Source organism: Podarcis erhardii (genome assembly GCF_964252035.2).
Source record: "Podarcis erhardii genome assembly, chromosome: 6".
NCBI lineage: Eukaryota > Metazoa > Chordata > Lepidosauria > Squamata > Lacertidae > Podarcis > Podarcis erhardii.
Window position 1 is genome coordinate 82,722,695 of NC_138510.1, and position 18,843 is coordinate 82,741,537.

Below are 18,843 nucleotides of genomic sequence, written 5' to 3' on the forward strand. Positions count from 1 at the left end.
GTTTGGAAAGAGCAGGAAGGGGCTTGCTAGCCCTTCTTATGCTCAAGTAAGGTCAATGTCTCCCATTCAAGTGAAGAAACGTATTGCTCTAGAACAGCCTTGCCCAACCTAGTAAACTTCAGGTGTCCTGCAGTACAACTTACATCAACCACAGCTAGCATGGCCAATAGTGGGGATTGCAGTTCTAACCATCTGGGGGCAATCAGACTGGGGAAATCTGTTCAAGAAGTTCCCATACTGTAGGCTGTGCATTGATAATACTCCGCAAAGAAGAGCCTGTTATGTTTTAATGGCCTTGGGACTAACATTTGGCACAGTAGGGTTTCTGACGAGAGTCAATGGACTGGCTGTACATTGCACATCTCTTTTGAATGCATCTCTTTAACATTTGTACTTCTTTTTAATGCATTTCTCTAATACAAGCTAGCAGTTCAAAATCTTCTGCTCTGGAATGAAGCTAATTCTTTTAAAAACAGCACACAGAGATTGCAGTTAGAGGCAGAGAAGGGAAGGGAACACATGCACAGCCCTTAAAACCTGGCACCTTAAACTTACAGCTTCACAATGCCACATGAAGAGGACAGAGGGGGTGTTATTGTATTCAGGGTTAGAAAAGCATTCAGAAATCCTTAGGTGGCAGCGGCAGAAGCAGTACAGCCAGCCTTGTCATCCTATTTTTTTTAAGGCTCAAGTCTGAAACATTTTTTGATTTCTAAAGTTCATTGCACAATAATCAGAGAGCCAAGATATTTTGAATCCTATGCCTGTTACAAAAATGTTAGATCTTTCTTCCATTTACCCATTGCATAGCATCATAGCCACCTATTCCTACTCAGGACTTGGCTGCAGGTTTCGAAGGATATCTTTGAAGGATATCTGGTGAAGACAGCCGCCGCAGTGCAGCAATCCATGCTAGGCGGCCTAGAGTCACCATTTATATTTCCCACAATGCCCTGGGGTGACCATTGTGGAAAATTTAAATGGTGCCTCAGCAGCCTCAGGACAGGTGTCAGTGCAGCAATAAGCCCTGACAGAATCCTGATACCACAGTTGCCTGCAGGTGCCACATGCTGATGCTAGGCTTCTTCAAGGCAAGAACTGCCACAAAAGTTGCGGCTGGTGAATGTTAGGTACAGGTACCATCAGCCAAAGGCAGCACTCGGAAGTGAGAGACTTTGCTGCCTGGGTAGATCTCTTGGTAGTGGATTGTGGATAAAAGTCCTGTGTGAACTGGTCCCTTTTCTCAGTTTGGACCATCTTCACCTGGCCTGAGAGAGCACAAGACACAGAGTGACTCCAGCTATGAAAGTTGCTGCTACCTAGCGAACATCAGAGTGGGGGTTGTTGCTGTTGCTCGGAATCAAAATTTAGTTTTGCAGATGCGTAAGTTAGGTTCTTGTATTTTTATTGATAGATCTTATTAAGAATTGTTATCAGTGAATTGTACAATTTTATTGTACTTTTATTAATATGAGAGCAGCCAATTTCTTATGTGATTATTTATATTTTGTTATGACTTGTGAATTATGTAATCATTTTGATGTTGTGATCTGCTTTGAGCATAGTTTACTGTGGAAAAGTAGTATAAAAATAAACAATTATGATTATTGTTTTTATAAAACGGTATTTCAACAATTAGCAAGGTTCTAAAACAATGCTAACTCCAATTGTTTTAGAATCAGCAGTGGACTTAGTGATAAGAGGCAGAATGAAAATGAAAACATAAGGATCCACGAAAGAGGGGCAGAGAGGTCAAAGGGGATATGATGTCTGTATTTTGTTTCTTTTTTGTTATGGTTTGTGAAATAAAAAATGAAAAAATAAAGTAAAACCCCCCAGAAAGGTTCTAAAACAATGGTTACCTATTGACTTATATATAAAACAACATTAAGCAACCTTACCAAAAGCAGTAGCCAAGTTTCTCATTGCATTGCTGAAGGCATCCTTACCTGCACTTTTTTTAAAGCTACTGGCACACCGTCCAACAAACATGTGGCTCTGTAAACTTCACTAAACTGTCCACGGCCAATCTTCTTTTCTATTCGGAAGTTTGCTAAAGTATTGTAGCCCATGTCGGGTCGTAAGGCTTTCTGCAGTCAAGGATACAAGAAAACATAAGGTATACTTTACATACTGGAGGAGTATGTGCAGTCATACTTTCCCCCCTCCCAACAGCCAGTTGCTTATACCATTAGCTTTAAGAACATGAATGTGAGATTGGCTGCACAAAGTACAGAGGCTTTAAAAAGGCAAGTATGTGTGCACTGGCAGAAATAAGCAGTACTCAGTCACAGTGTTCGAAAAACTATATGGGTGTATTTGTTCTGAGTTTCCTTACGTTTGCTTTGGAACTGCTTAGGTTCCTAACCCTGGAAAGCCAGTATGCATCCAGTTTGGAATGGATTCTAAGTTACTGGGTTTGAAAACTGAGAACTAACCCTTTCCTAGCTCCACCACATCACCAAGTGTCTGTGTGTCAACACTGCACTGTCACTGATTGGCAGTTTTCTTCTAGACTCAACCCAAGGTCCTGACTTTGAACTTCAAACTCTTAAATGGTTTTAGGTTCCAATCCTCCCAAAATGTTCCTAACCAATACCTTCAAGATTAGGTAGGTGCACTCAGAAGAAGGCCTTTTCAGTCTGTCAAGAGAGATTGATACTGTTCCCAGGTGAGGACTGAGGACAGTTTTATTTGTGGGGCTTTTTAAAATCATGGTTTTATCTGCCTTCATATTAAACTGTTGTTTCTATTGTTTACTTTCTGGGTCACATTCTAATTAGGTACCTTGTGTACTTTTTGTAAAAAGGAATATAAATGAATATTAATATTTATACACAAATGCAATTGACAAAAATAAATGAAATTTACAACCAACCCTATACATGCTTACTTAGATATACATCCCAGTGAGTTCAGCGGGGCCTATCTCCAGGTATGTGGGCATAGGATTGCAGATAAGAGTTCCTGTCAGTGGCACTTAGACCTACAGTCCTCCCCCTACTGTCAACAAGTCCTCTGACAAGTCAGACTAGGGTGATAAGTTGTGATCAATAACACTGTTTGTTCCCATTTCACCTGATATCATAACTATTCCTTTTAAGGATTCAGGTCTAGTCCTCATATCATTAAAATATACATGTATAGTTGTGGATTTTCAAGAGAAACATGATCACGTCTGTGCTTCTGAGTGTCGGCCAATTTAACAGTGTCTACATAGTTCCTAGGCGTAAGTGGACATTCTAGCCAAGAGGTATGAGAAAACTTCCTAGTGTCCAGTACAGATGAGGAGAAAAGGATGGGAAACCCAGGCCAAATTACTTCTGAAAATTGTAGTTGAAGAAGATGGATTAGTACTGGCCTGGAATCAGAGCAAGTTCTGTCTGCATTGAAGGCATTCACCTGCAATGTTATCTGTGACCAATGCTTTATCTACTACTGAGATATGGAAACTGAGCAACCGTTAACAGATTGCTTTAGAGATCTGGAAATTGATGCAGAAATGCAGAGTTCTAAGATCCACAGTTCTTGATTATATTTAACTGTTTGTATTCTGAAGTTGGATATGCTCCATTTGATGTAGAATATATACCTGTAACTGGCTTCTCCTGTTTTTGGAGGAGACAGCAAAGATTCTAAGAGAGAAAACCGAGAGTCAGTGATACTCCAGGTTGTTCTCTGTTCTGTATCCCAAGCATTTTATATTTCAAAGTTTTGCATACTCTTGTGACATGCAGCATCCAAACAAAAACAGTAACAAAATGAAGGACGGCAACAATTTTGTCATTTTGTGCCCTTGCATTTCAATTTAAAAGCAAAAACAGCAGCAATTCTAAATGCTGTAAGTACTCAATTAGTCTTCTTTGAACTGCAGCGGGTGTTAGAAATGATTCTAGGGCTATTGCCTCCCCGATGCTCAGTTACACAATCAAAAATAAATTATTGTTCCTTAGAAGCACCTACATCCAAATACGTTGCTGCTTCGATAGTGATGGTATTGCAGCAATTCAGCTATGTATATTCAAAGTGAAGCCTATGCAGATTTAATGAGGTTATCTGCAGCATTTAGAGTAAAAACAGAGAAACTTGGTGGAGTTCTCTCTTATTATTCAAATGTTCACGTTGCAGAGAACCAGGAAGTGGCTTCATTAAGCTACGGGGTTTTGTGGTTGTTTAACCAGCATATATTTCAAAATTTGAATTGGGAATTGCATCCTCTGTCTGCGCAGTAACTTGACAAACATTAGCGTGAACTACTAAGGCAGTGTGACAACCGCATGCTGAGAGCAAAGTCTCACTAATGTGTTTTGGCATGCAGGTTTGTAATCACACATTTACATATGCAATGACCTACATTTGCATGTCAGATCACACACTGTCTGGCTTTATTAAGACTGGGCACCTCCCTGTGTTTGGCGGCCAGAGTGGCGAGAGCGGGCCAGAGGGCGGTGTTTTTTTGGCAGTTGAGGGATGAACTGCCACTGAGGATTAGACTGATATGGCCTGAGCATTAGACACTTCATTAGAGGTAATCTGTTTAACAGTGGGCAGTGTATGTAAACTTCACAGCCCATTTGCAGCACCTCCCCCCCCTGCCTCCCCAGCCCCAATGGCCTTTCTTCAAAGGGCAGTGTGGCTGACTGACAGCTTGTCTCATCTGCTCCCTTGTCTTGTCATACAATTTAGACGTGGAGACCTGACATGAGAAGGAACATAGCTGCACATCTCCCAACTATCACCCGGGCCTCCCTCCCAGCCACTATGCAATTTGGGAAAACAATAAACTCGTGCATAATGGGAGCATCAGTTGGTCAGAGAACATATTACATACATTTTGGTAAAGATCACACTGCATCTTAGACCAGCACATTAAAAAGAAAAGGAGTGGCAACAACTTCTACATCTCAGCTGGGGTGTTGCTTTTGGCATAACATAATCCATCTATTGAGCTAGATTATCGGGGCCCTAACCATTCTCTCCCATGTTCTGCGCAGACCCAGGGCTGGCTCCTTGCAAACCGCAGTTTGCAAATCAGAAGGCAGTCACAGGAACATGCTTTGGATTATTTATTTATTTTATTTTGTTGTTTATTAAACATATATCCCTCACCTTCCATCCAAGGAGCCCAGGGCAGCAACATGTCAATGCAAAAATAATGCAGTTAAAACTTCTAAAACAGTTCAAAACTAAAAGCATTCACCTACTCACAAAGCTATTAATTTCAGTTTTCAAATTATTTCAGGATTGGACACCTACACCAATGTGAATTATGGTTAATGCTAGCCTGGGTGGGTTCCCTTGTAACCAGGTCTAGAAACAAGGGTGTTTAGAAATCCTGGTAATGACAGTACCTTCAACTGGTATTTTGGTATCCTCAAAGTGAAGATGTGCACATACAAACACAGTGTGTGGACGTACATCAGACAGTCATGACTGGCCAAAAAAAAGTGCACATCATCTTTGAAAGCATACATCTCCCCATCACACTTTTTAGTGTATGGGCGACAAACCACTGGTGTATAGCAGCGGAACATGACTACCACCTAAGGTGTAAATAGGCTCAAATTCCAAAGCAACAGCTGTGCTGAAATCTGTGAATGTTAACAACTTTCCCACTCCCCATTTGTAACTTAAAACTTGTTATGTATCAGAAAAACATTTCATCCTTTTAATTAGACTGTTTTTCGCTGCTGTCCCAACACTCCGCTGAAAAACAGGGTTACACAAACTCATTCTTGGTATGCTTTTCGAAATCAAAGAAGAAACTTTGTTCTGCTACTGTTTCTTCGTTTACTTCTGAATACATAATTTGCACTGGCGCAATTATGATTTAGCAAACTGCATTCTCTCTCAGGTCACTATTTGATATTAGCATTCCCCTGGAGCTACACAAAAAGATTATATGATACAGAAATCTGAGTTGTACTGGCACATCTGCGCTTCAAATTTTAAGGGATGTTCTAACAGAGCTGTCCACCAACTAACTCCTAAAGCTCCTACTGGTGGCCTCTCTACCAATCTCAGTCACCACCAAAGGGTTACCCAAGAACCATATTGCCCTGAGGGGACAAGATAGAGCATCACAGAGAAGAGCTCTAGCTTCTTGACTTCCATCTGAGATAAATTGGTCGTCCCTCAACAACTGGGTGGGGACGTGGGTGGTGCTGTGGGTTAAACCACAGAGCCTAGGACTTGCCAATCAGAAGGTTGGTGGTTCGTATCCCCACAGCGGAGTGAGCTCCCGTTGCTCAGTCCCTGCTCCTGCCAACCTAGCAGTTCAAAAGCACATCAAAGTGCAAGTCCAGCGGGAAGGTAAACGGCATTTCCGTGCGCTGCTCTGGTTCACCAGAAGTGGCTTAGTCATGCTGGCCACATGACCCGGAAGCTGTCTGCGGACAAACGTCGGCTCCCTCGGCCAATAAAGCAAGATGAGTGCCGCAACCCCAGAGTCGGTCACGACTGGACCTAATGGTCAGGGGTCTCTTTACCTTTACAACAACTGCCACCACAGGGCTTTTCAAAATCCAGCTTACCTTCAGGGTAAAGAGGAGAAATGTAGTTTTGAAAAAGGTTTTTCTATTGTTGTTGAAGCTAGACTAGTGCTTATCGCGTTAGTGTTTCTACAAGAACTGATTTGTGATTCACCTTAAACATAGTATAGTTACAAACAAACAAACAAACAAACAAACTGGAGTCCAAGTTGCAACAGTAAAAAAAAAAAAAAAGGAAAGGAAAAAAATCCATAGCACCATTCTAGGGCTACAGTATGTAATGGAAATGAACAGAATAACATCGGCAAAATGTAAGTCAGAGTAAGTTCTCTGGGCATTTAAATTCTGAATTAATGTACCCCTTCCTACCTAGTCTGAGCAACTAATGCAATGTCCTACCTGTGGCTGAAATTGAGGAACAGGAGGGCCTGGCATGCCTTGAGATTGCTCATCCATTGTTTCAAATCACAACACTTTCAAGTGACCTGTACAAAAATATGAATGACCTTTATAAAAATACGACACAATGAAATATTTTTGAATATAACCTTCCTCTTTGGTATTATTTCCATAGCATCATTAGCTTACACAGGAATTTACAGGGCAGGACAAAGGACTTTACCATCTATTTATATGGCTAGTATGTTTTGTTGCTGTTGTTTTTCCACTGATGTTATGTTTTTTGAAATATTAATGTATTATATGAATCCCCCCCCCTTTCCCCTCTGCTATTATATATTGTATATTTTTCTTTGAGGTAAGTTGCTTGGAAACCTTTGGGTGACAAGCGACTAACAAGTTGTTTTTGTTGTTACAGCTTCAGACCACAGAAATATGTAAGCAGGGGGGAAATGTGTGCCCCTGAAGTTACATTTGCTTGGTTCATGTAGGGGAAGATGAGGATTAAGGAGTTAAACTAAGGGGTGGCCTATTATGTCCTCATACATTCAAGTCATGTGACATGAAAATACTCTTTAAGTCAGAGCTTTACCAACTTTTCATGTTGGTGACACACTTTTTAGACATGCATCATTTCGCGACACAGTAATTCAGTTTTGCATCATTGTGCAACACAGTAATTCAGTTTTACTAGCAAACCGGAGGTTAAACTAACCCCTTTCTAGCCCCAGGAGGAGCGTGGGGAGCATTTGTGCGATACACACCGACACATTGCAGCCGACACTCTAACATGTCGCGACACACAGTTTGGAAAGCTCTGCTTTAAGTGGTCAACCCTCTGAGGACAAGTTCACACATGAATGCTCATGAATCAATGAAATCAACACCTGCCTGACAAGTGATTTCCAATCTTTTCAGACCCACAACCCACCTTTAGCCCTAACATTAATTTGGGGACCCATTTCTTTCCTTTCTTTCTTTTTTAAAACCATATAACTGTATGTATACTGTATAGCAGTAGTGCTTCTGCTGTGACCCACTTAGGTGAGGCTGCAACCCAACTCACCAGCTGTAAACCAATGGAAAAGACAGTCACAGATAAAATAATTCCCCATATATATATATATATATATATATATATATATATTACTCATTTACTATCTTTTTTAATAATGAAAAAACCAAAATCAAAAACCAAAATTCCCTTTAAAAATCCTTTTCGTCAAATGCGCATTTCCCAGGAGCAGAGTGTAAGAGAAGATTAGGACTCATTTAAAAGAAAGAAAATTGACTACATTTTGTAGCCTGTCATTTTCTCTCAACATCGCTGCTTCTATTCATGTAGGTCTGAGATCAGAATCAAATGTGAAAGCATTCTGATCGATATAAAAAACCAGCTAGCTACAAAGAACAAAAAAGCTTCTCTACAGATCCTTATTAAAACAAAACCAAAAATGCAAATATTTTTAACCTAGAAACGCTGAAGGAGTCTATCCAATTGGGAAACAGCATCAAAAGGAAAACACTTTTTAACAGACAAGTTACTTAAAAAAAAAAATTAAAACTGTTTCCTAACCCAAAGTTTTGGACATAGTGTAAATCATCTTACTTCTTTAAATGTCAGTTTTATGCTTTTTCTCTTTCCAGGAGTTTTTAAGCTGTGGAAATCGTTCAGAATAAGGGAAACATCAATATTTTGCCCTTTTAACTCTTAAACCAGAAGCAAAGCTTTTCTACAGAACTGTTCTTATTGGTCTTTGCCCTTTGTTGAATAGTGGCAATAAAACTGCTCCATAGCAAATGCTTTTCCCATCTACTTTGCATCTCAAAAACAAATGTCGCTAGCATTTTTACAATGAATTGAATAGCACACATCTTTAAGATAATAGCTGGTACAGAAGCTGAATTTACCATCCATACAATCCAGCTTCGTTATGCATTATCTTTGTCCTGGCTGTCATGTAACAGTTTTTAATTCAAATAACAAAAGCTCCTCTTTAAATATTTCCCTCCTCTTAAAAAAATAATAATCAACTTTCAGACTAGTTTTCAAACTGCGTGCTGAGAAACCCCACAGGTTCTCTGGAAACTTATCAGACGATCATTCAATTAGAACATCGTGACAGAGTAACTTTCTTAAAAATCACTGCGCATGCAAAACACTATCAGATAGGTTTTCGAACACATGGTTTACCCTGTCAGTCATGTAAGGTCAATGGTGAGTCCAACAAGCCCGGCTAAAATCCCACATGTACTGGGAGACCACACCTTAGAAGTGACCCTAGAACTTCCTGCAATCTAAACAGGTTCTGTTACATATACAGAGGGCATTCAAGGAGTCGGGGGCAAGGAATCAAAATGGAAAGTGTTGTGTTCTTGAAGGTCAAGCGATAGTTTTCAATGCTCTTATTTCAGACTTTTTGGAAATTAGTGCAGCCCATTTATACATACTGATTCACTTCCTCAGTGCCTGCTAAATAAGAAGGAATAGGCAAGGGCAAACATTGGCTTCAGACTTGGCACAACCAACACTTTAAAAAATAATTCTGCCCACTTATTCAAAAGCCTAGAAGTCACAATCTTTCAAAGGACATCCTGTGTATACCCTCTGATTACTTTATAAATGGGGAGGGTTTTACCAAGAATCTCTTAAACATTATTGTACCCTTTAATTCCTAACTGACAGGAACACCAAAGATTTAGTAGAACACCTAAAACACAGAAAAAATTGAAAGTGGCGATAAGACCAAAATATTGCTGGCAGCGACATATTTTTCCACAACGCTTGGCAAACACACTGTTATTTAGGATGCATGATGAGGTCAATGTTGGCAACTCCTTGCAAGATCCCAACAAGTTTTTGAATGTAAGGCTCAAAAATACAAAGAAGTCTTAGTGCAGTAATACTACATTGGAAAAATTAGATCTCTGTCTAGGCAAGTATGAAAAAAAAAAAAGAATTTAAATGCCCAAGCAGTCTGCAGAGGAATTTAAGGCCACAAGTGTCTTAAACTATGATGTGGATATCACTAATTGGATCTGATACCTTATTATGTAAGCTTGCAGTAATAATCTCACATTTCTCTTTTAAAAAATCTTAATCAGGAAAGAATGACACCAGTGTAGCACAGCAGAACAAGTTGCTAGACTTTGGGGGCACCTGGGTTCAAATCTTTGCTTAGCCATGATGCTACCTGGAAGTCCTCCAGCAAATTTCTCTTGGCCTGACCTACCACACAATATTACTGCTAGCATAAAATAAGATAACCCCATGTCAACTCCAACATGAATCTTACAATATTATATGTCTGCCACTAATAACATAGCTGAAGACTATAGTGAGTTTGGACAATTCATCTCAATTTAAGCTGAAACATGTATGCACCTGTTGCTTGCATGCGCACCAAGTGTTGAAGTTTGCTTACTAGCTCAGCTTATTCTAAAGCTGTTAACCATAGTTTCCCAGATGAAACCGGAAGCTATGAAAGACTTCCTGGTTTGTTTGTTGGTTGGTTGGTTGGTTGTTCTGCTTCCTTGCTTGTTCATGTGAAAGGAGGAGCAAAAGTCCACGCTCAGCAAGAAAGCCCATTAATATCTCAGCTAATTACACGTTTACAGATACAGTTCTTTTAAATTTCTGGTTTAGGTACAATATAAAATAGAAAGAACTTGTATAGGCACAGAAGGCAACAAAATCAATTCTCACCATTTAGCTGTATTCTTAGCATTTAATAGATGGAGTTGATTTCAATTTTCTGCTATAAAGAGGTAGACTAATTTTTGAACTAAACAACTATCTGTTAACTCCTCTACCTTCCCATTACCATACATATTAGAGTAACACCTGTACAAAGCAGCTATGCTTTGTAGTATGGCAGACTTACATTTTAGCAAAATAAATACAACAAATAAGGCCTGCGTGTTGTTAATTCCTTCATTGTTTTCACAGGTTTGAGGACGATGCTTTGTATTTACAACTTGCCACTAGCAAATCACAGAACACATTTTATTACTTCTGTTTTACATTTGTTTTAGGTAACCTGTTGATTTTCAGGCTTTCTTCAGCCAGAAAACCCTTTTCATTTTTGACTCATTAAGATGGAGCAACTTGTTACACCGTACTGCCAACCACTGACACAAGCATCACACTTGACGTAACACTGGAAACATACAAATGCATATCTTTATCTTTCTCTCCCCCCCCCCAAAAAAAAACTTACAGGTAGCAACCGCTAGACGATGCAGCAGATCCAGATCAGGACCTCATATTGGGGAGAGAGAAGTTCAGGATTCTGGTGAAAACTGCACCCCTAGAGGCCGCTTGCCCAGATACTAAAGACTTACAGGCACAAAGGCTATTATCCCATATGTTGCACCTAATCTTAGTTCTGCTGAGTGTACATTACCAACTTGGGTCCATCAATTTCTTTGCAGAACTCAGATATAACCCTATGTATTTTCAATTGTAATAACTAGTATTGCAACACAGAACACATCCAACACCCTTCTGTAGCTGCACACTGCAGGAAAAGATCAGTGTTGAGAGAACCAATATCTTTCAGGGGGTCTTGCAAGTTTTACTGATCTTACCACTGAGGAACCCATGTCCAGGTTTCACTTGTGGAAGTTGGGGCATTCCCAGAATGCAATGCCACCTATCTAATCCACATATTCTCAACCTGCGGGTTGCAGGTCAAAGCTAGAGTATCAGAACAAGGGAACAAACCATATGCAACCAAGGCTAGCCCCCGAAAGGCCCCTAACTACTGATTTTAATCCATTTGTTAGGTTATAAATTCTTTGGAGGGGGTGTCATTTTCTTTAAAGCTGCACAGTGCAAACCATGCAGAGAACATGAACAGTCTGGAGGCATTAGCCCAACCTAAAACATTAAGCAGCACTCTTAAAAAGAGACTTCAGGTTTTCTTTAAACATATTTGCATGCAACCAAAATTAAGGCTGCACAATTACTCTGCTTACATTGGGGAATGGGTTCTCAAAGTGACTTGAATGTCTCAGCATAATTTGGGACAAGCAGAATTGTATTTGTTTCCAAACCTCATTCTTACCCCAGGAAAGTTATAGGAAATTTAAAAGCACTAGGGATGAATGTGTTACAGACTGCTTACTATTTAGTATCAGTTCAATGGTTGTGTTCTCTTCCTTTGGGCCCACGGGGCCAGCAAACACTTATTTATCATATAATACACATACTAATAGTGATCTCAATGTTCAGAGAGTCATTCTTTATGCAGTGAAAACAACACCATCTATGCATAAGAGGGAGGCGTCACCAGGCTTGGGGGAGCTCATATATTTGTGTAAGTACAAAGAAACTTTGGGAAAGAACCCAAAGGGGGACACACCCACCCACCCCCCAAAAAGCTTAATGGGCATTGAATATGCCTCATTGTTACAAAAGACTGGATCACTGTTGTGGATGGTGGGGGACTCGGAAAACTTGGTGGAAAGGGAAACAGAAAATCCTGAACCTAAGCGGGCCACACTGCAACATTTTGTTGCAGGTACCACTGACTTCTTTTGTAGCCTATCTTTGTTAAATGATGTAATTCAAGTCAGCACGCATGAAGCATTCGGGTGGTCTCCTATCCAGGGAGTGACCAGACCCAGACCTTCTTAGGGATCACTTTTAATAAATCCCATTAGAAGAAACATCTAGCAGTTTTCTGCCCATCTTCTGCTATAAATGTATCTATGTACCATTCTCAATAGCAATAGTAAGACAAAATCGGGTACTGCAAGAGGGCAGGCCTCAAAGAAACAGAGGTGCTTCCTCTTCCTTGAATTTAGAGCTACCGTGTGAAACAGTGAGCAGTTCTGATTCAGAGGCCCAATCAGCTACATCTGGAAGCATTTTGAGAAGCTCAGATGTCAACCAAGGAAAGAAACCCACCTATCTACACAGCCTGCTTGGGGGCAGGGGTGGATTCAACACTGACATAACAAGACTAGTCATTCAAATACATGTCTGGAATTTTATTCCAGATATGCACAAGGTAAGTGGCTTTTTTTAAAAAAAAAACACAAAACTCCATTACTCAAAAAAGCACTACAAAGTTAAACACAGGTGGCAATTTAGCAGTGTCACAACAAAGAGGTCATCTCTTGATGTATACTACAAATGGTTATTAAATAGCTTATGTAAGACTAAAGAGATTATAACTCCTTCTTCTAAAAACATTTTTCAAAATCATGCTAAGTATATTTATTTTACATTATTTATTGAATTTATATACTGCCCTATATTCACAGGTCTCAGGGTGGTTCACAGGATAAAATCAGAATATAAATCACAAAATACATAATAAAAAACCGCAATAACTTCCAATACCATTATCCTGATGAATAAGTTTAGTGTCACTGATAAAAGTATCTTACGTTACAACAAAAAGTCACACTGGGCACAATCCAGCAAACAATGGTGCATAAATGGGGGTGGAAGGAAATGAAAAGGGATTCGGTCCACCTGAGCTCTTTGGTTTGAGCAATGTAGACTTTTAAGGTTCTGCAAATGCCAACTCTTTTCTCCTCTCTCAAGTTCTTGCTGCAAGTGGAAGACAGCAGCGACTTTAGGAAGGAAGGCTGGGTCGGTACAGATGACAACCCTCTCTTTGTGAAAGTTTCAAGAGTGCTCTCGGAGTGCAATTCTGAAAATCTGCAAGCTGAAGTGATGGCCATAATGAGGCAAGCTTGAAGGATGGCAGTTTGAGGCAGACCTTCCCCAGTGGTTTGAAGGGAAGCTTCTCTAAAACACCTTGTGGAGGTCCTAGAATGGAATATGTGGCTGGTCATGGGACACTTTAGAGTTGCCCCTCTAAGGAATCGTTTTCAAGAGCAAATGGGAAGAGAGGCAGGCAGCGGATGGTCATGACAGGATTGAGGAAAGGATGGTGGAAACTTCTGATTTCTTGTTGGAGTGACTTGTGGACACACACAAGAATCAAAATGGTATCTAGATGGATTGATATAAGCAGAGGGTGGAGGGCCTCCTGGAGTGTAGAAGCATATCAATGACGTCTGCAGGTACGGTAAGTCCAGCTTGGTTAGGCATTGCTGTTCAAACTCTAAACAGTCGGCTGGAGCCACTTAAGAGTTGGATGAAGAATCAGGCTCTGAAAGAGGAGCCCTGTTCCGTAAAGTGTCAAGGAAGGGGAGACTGCCAGGTGGAGTATTTGAGGGAACCAAGGGTGCTGAATCCAGTATGGCATAATGAGGAGAACTCTTGCTTTCTCTTCTCTGATTTTCTGGAGGACCCTCAGAATGATGGAGAGAGAAGACCTGGTGGCCATGTGGAGAGCAGGGCATCCCATGCCTCCACTGATGACTGGAGCTGATGATTCCAGTCTGAGGCAAAGAGGTCCACTTGGCATTGGCCAAACTTTGACAGCAGCTGTTGAAAAACGGATGTATGCACTTGGTCCAATTTCCTGTAGCTCAGCCAGTCTGCTTGCATGTTCAGGAGACCAAAGATGTGCTCAGCTGTGATTGACTGGATGTTGTGTTCTGCCCAGCTAAGGAGGAGGGATGCTTCTGCCTGAAGCTCCCAAGATTGGGTGTTTCCTTGTTTGTTGATGTTGGATTTCACTGTGGTTGATTCCGTGCAGATTAGGACATTGCTGAGATGGAAAAGAGGAGCAAAGTGTTGTAGGGCTAGGTGAGCTGCTCTCAAATGCTCATTGACACTTCCACAGCAGACCATAGGCCTTCAATGTTTAGGTCTTCACACTGAGCTCCCCACCCTGTGAGGTTGGTAACAAGAAGAGCAGTGGCAGAGATCTGTCCTGTCCTTCCTATGTCCATTGCCATGGGGATGACCACTTGTTCAGAACCAAGTTAATAACTCCACTGAAAGGATGTTTAATCAGAAAAATACCGTCAGTGCATTTTAAAGAAGCATATGATTATTTGGACCAAATCTAGTAAACTCTTAGCTGCAGTGATAATTTTTATATTTTCTTTCCTGTACTAAAAAATTTGAAAGGTGCCCCTATTGTGCATCTGTTTCTTCCTGTACCACTGCAGGCTACAAGACACAAGCTTGGCTTCTCAATTGACCTTTTGTACAAATATAAGTGACACCCTGGTCAGCAGCCCAAGACACAAAAAATGCTTGATCAGGATATGACGGTCCCCCAGATCTGATGTCAGAGCAAGTACCCAACCCAGCCACTGTAACCTGGGGAAAATGTTGTTCTGATCTCAAAATATAGTAATAAGATGCGTACATGAAATAAAGTCCACATGCCCAACCTTCCTAATATTTTCTTAGCCCTTGAGTTGCACAAATTAAAACATCCTGTTTCTACTTGTGGTAGACAGCCAGTAGGAAACAAATATTTATTGAAGGAAATTACAGCAAATCGAGACTAGCGGAGCCCCTGAGCAGTTTTCAAACCAGGTCCCAGGCAGCTGCATTTTCAAGCATTACAACTACTTCATCATTTTTCTCATCTTTCCATGGCATTGTTGTGGGGTGGGGGGAGGGGACTCAGAAAAACAGCCCCCATCACCACAGCCAGTGGAGAGAAGCAGATGATGAGAGTAAACAATAGCAGAAAATCAGTGGCAACCATGTCTGCCTTTTTGTAAAAAGAAAAACAAAGTTTCACAATGCTTGTCAGGCCTGACAGGCATCTTACGGAATACAGAAGCATTGGAGCCATGGCACTATTAATCCCCACCCCCAAAATTGCTGGACCAGATATGACTGGGTCATCTTGAGCCTATTGCAGTCTCTCTCACCTTGATCTACCCCACAAGGTTGTTGTGAGAATAAAAAGGACAGGGGAAGAGCAAATATGCTGTCTTGAGCTGCTTGGAAGAAAGGAAGGTTATAAATGCAAGTGATAATAATACCAAGTGGTGTAGCACCATTCACTGCAATGGAAGTAACTGGTATTAAGGGAGAGTATATTTTCAGTTCTGAAAACTTTTATTTTAAGGGGAGTGTTTTTTGATTTAATCTCAAGATTCAACCATTTCTCCTACATGCATTTCATGTTCTGCCCTTTCCTGTCAGGTACATTTCAAGAAATAAACATTGTTCGGTTCACAAGCCAAAAGCAAGCAAACAAAACAATGATTTTATGTCATTCAGAGGTGTCAAAGATATGAAATGCACACTTCTGGAAGTATGGTCTCCTTTCTAAACAGATAGAGCCTGTAGAGGTTTTTTTTGTCTGGGCGGGGAAGATGCAAAATACCAAGTAGCCAACTATCATTATTCCAGTGATATTAAAATATTATGCCACACATATATGCAAGCTATTTAACATACGCTAAAGCACATTTTTGGTCACATAGAGATTTAAATCAAATACACAGTGAAGAATTATTCACAGTGCTAGGGCTTCATTATTATTTTTTCTGCAATAGTATTCCACCGCTGAAGAGAAAAGTATGGTTTAAAGACTGGCTTCTCTCTTCAGGGGTTGGAATAGATGACTCATGGTTCCTTCCAACTCTACAATTCTATGATTCTGCAGTGGAAGCAGCTGAAGTAGTTAATGATGGTCTGCAAGTGGTTCTCATTGATATATGCCTATCACCTTTTCCCCTCAGGTAGAATGATTTATCTCAGTGTTGAACAGCACATGGACGGTTGCACATTGACACAAGTCTCCCCCATGCTTTTTAACATCTATATGAAGCCGCTGGGAGAGATCATCAGGGGGTTTGGACTGGGTGTCCATAAATATGCAGATGATACCCAGCTCTACCTCTCTTTCAAATCAGAACCAGTGAAGGCGGTGAAGGTCCTGTGTGAGTGCCTGGAGGCGGTTGGAGGATGGATGGCGGCTAATGGATTGAGGTTGAATCCTGACAAGACAGAAGTACTGTTTTTGGGGGACAGGGGGCGGGCTGGTGTGTAGGACTCTCTGGTCCTGAATAGGGTAACTGTGCCCCTGAAGGACCAGGTGCGCAGCCTGGGAGTCATTTTGGACTCACAGCTGTCCATGGAGGCGCAGGTCAATTCTGTATCCAGGGCAGCTGTCTACCAACTCCACCTGGTACGCAGGCTGAGACCCTACCTGCCCGCGGACTGTCTCGCCAGAGTGGTGCATGCTCTAGTTATCTCCCGCTTGGACTACTGCAATGCGCTCTACGTGGGGCTACCTTTGAAGGTGACCCAGAAACTACAACTAATCCAGAATGCGGCAGCTAGACTGGTGACTGGGGGCGGCCGCCGAGACCACATAACACCGGTCTTGAAAGACCTACATTGGCTCCCAGTACGTTTCCGAGCACAATTCAGTGCTGGTGTTGACCTTTAAAGCCCTAAACGGCCTCGGCCCAGTATACCTGAAGGAGCGTCTCCACCCCCATCGTTCTGCCCGGATGCTGAGGTCCAGCACCGAGGGCCTTCTGGCGGTTCCCTCATTGCAAGAAGCAAAGCTACAGGGAACCAGGCAGAGGGCCTTCTCGGTAGTGGCGCCTGCCCTGTGGAACGCTCTCCCATCAGATGTCAAAGCGATAAATAACTACCTGACATTCAGAAGACATCTTAAGGCAGCCCTGTTCAGGGAAGTTTTTAATCTGTGATATTTTAGTGTATTTTTGGTTTTTATGCAAGCCACCCAGAGTGGCTGGGGAAACCCAGCCAGATGGGCAGGGTACAAATAATAAATTATTATTAATTATTATTATTATTATTATTTCATTTTACATTAGATTCTTCTCTGCATTTTTTTAAATTAAAAATGGAATTTTTCTATTAGCTATTTTCACACCAACTTCTTCCACCATTCCCAAACTTTTTAAGCACAGTAGACACTCAGTACAATTCAGTATATTCTACTCATAGACTAGAGCAGAGATAATAGAATCATAGAGTTGGAAGGGACCCAAGGATCATCTAGTCCAACACACTGCAATGCAGGGATCTCAGCTAAGGTACTGAGCTCAATGAGGTACTGTAAGTGTAGATAGGATTTCTGCCTAAGTACAAAACATATGTGTCTCTAGTCTGTATCCAAAACCTAATAAATAAATAAATAAAATTCAATCTAGAGCCTTTAAAACTAATCGAAGTCAAATCCCTGAATTCAGTAGCATAAAACTTGTAACCAACATAAATGTGCATTAGCTTAAATCCCACATAAAACCAAAGAAAGTGCAATGGTATGCAACCAAGTGCTGAGTCTAGGCTGAGTTTTCTAGCCCTCATGAATGCAAGAATAATTTTTTAAAAACAGAATTACAAATAGTGTTGGAGGCAAGTAACATAAGGGGATAAGATTCTTTACCTTTTTCAACTCAGCTGATTTTCCAAACCATATAACAAGGTAATCTCAAGGACTGGCTCAAGGACATCTACGTGCAGAAAAATAAAATGTATGTTGTCTACTAATTGTAGTTTAGCACGCACATGAAATCAGTTATGCAAATCACATTAATTATCTGCAAATAAGATATGCAAATTAGCTGCAGCCGCCTTTTGATTCATGATATATTTACGATGTGGCCCTCAGCACAGAGGAATTTGGCTGCCTTTTCTGATACAGTGATACAAAGGGATGTTTTTCCACTCCTTCCAAGTTTCCTACTGTGGAGTTGGGCAACTCCTCTTGTACCCAAGGGCTGCAATCAAACACCACTATAAAACCAGATCCCTACAGCTAATATGTACATGTAATTAAGTCCAGATACCCCACAACTAGTACGTACTTAAAAGTAGCATAAGATGCAAGATTACGATCCTTGCTTTAATTTGGAGAATGCCAGGCTGCAACTCGTGAATGCAGTCTGCTTATTCCATAATAATATTCACTTGGAATTTGAGAAGGGGAGAAATCTCAAGTCAACTTCTCAAAGAGATTCTCTATATTTATCCTACATCTGAGCTTACACTGTGAACATGTTTTTCAAGTTGAGCTCTGCTAGAAAATATTGCTTAAACATTCTGATTTTCTAATATGGAGCTAGGAACAGG

The 18,843-nt window shown here is 40.9% G+C and overlaps 1 protein-coding gene across 4 annotated transcripts in view; it reads right to left on the reverse strand.

Annotated features, from left to right (window-relative positions):
• NEK7 (NIMA related kinase 7) overlaps positions 1 to 18,843 on the reverse strand; it is an 80,282-nt gene that overhangs the window by 49,699 nt on the left and 11,740 nt on the right. For 2 of the 4 annotated variants that reach the window (XM_081866141.1, XM_081866144.1), the window contains exons 2-3: positions 6,891 to 6,976; positions 1,950 to 2,090 (exon numbers count right to left, since the gene is read on the reverse strand). In XM_081866141.1, the coding sequence (XP_081722267.1) occupies positions 1,950 to 2,090; positions 6,891 to 6,947 (198 nt within the window). In that variant the 5' untranslated portion in view covers positions 6,948 to 6,976. Of the gene's footprint in view, positions 1 to 1,949; positions 2,091 to 6,890; positions 6,977 to 18,157; positions 18,225 to 18,843 lie in introns of all 4 variants that reach the window. The other 2 variants (XM_081866142.1, XM_081866143.1) reach the window with 2 other exon arrangements.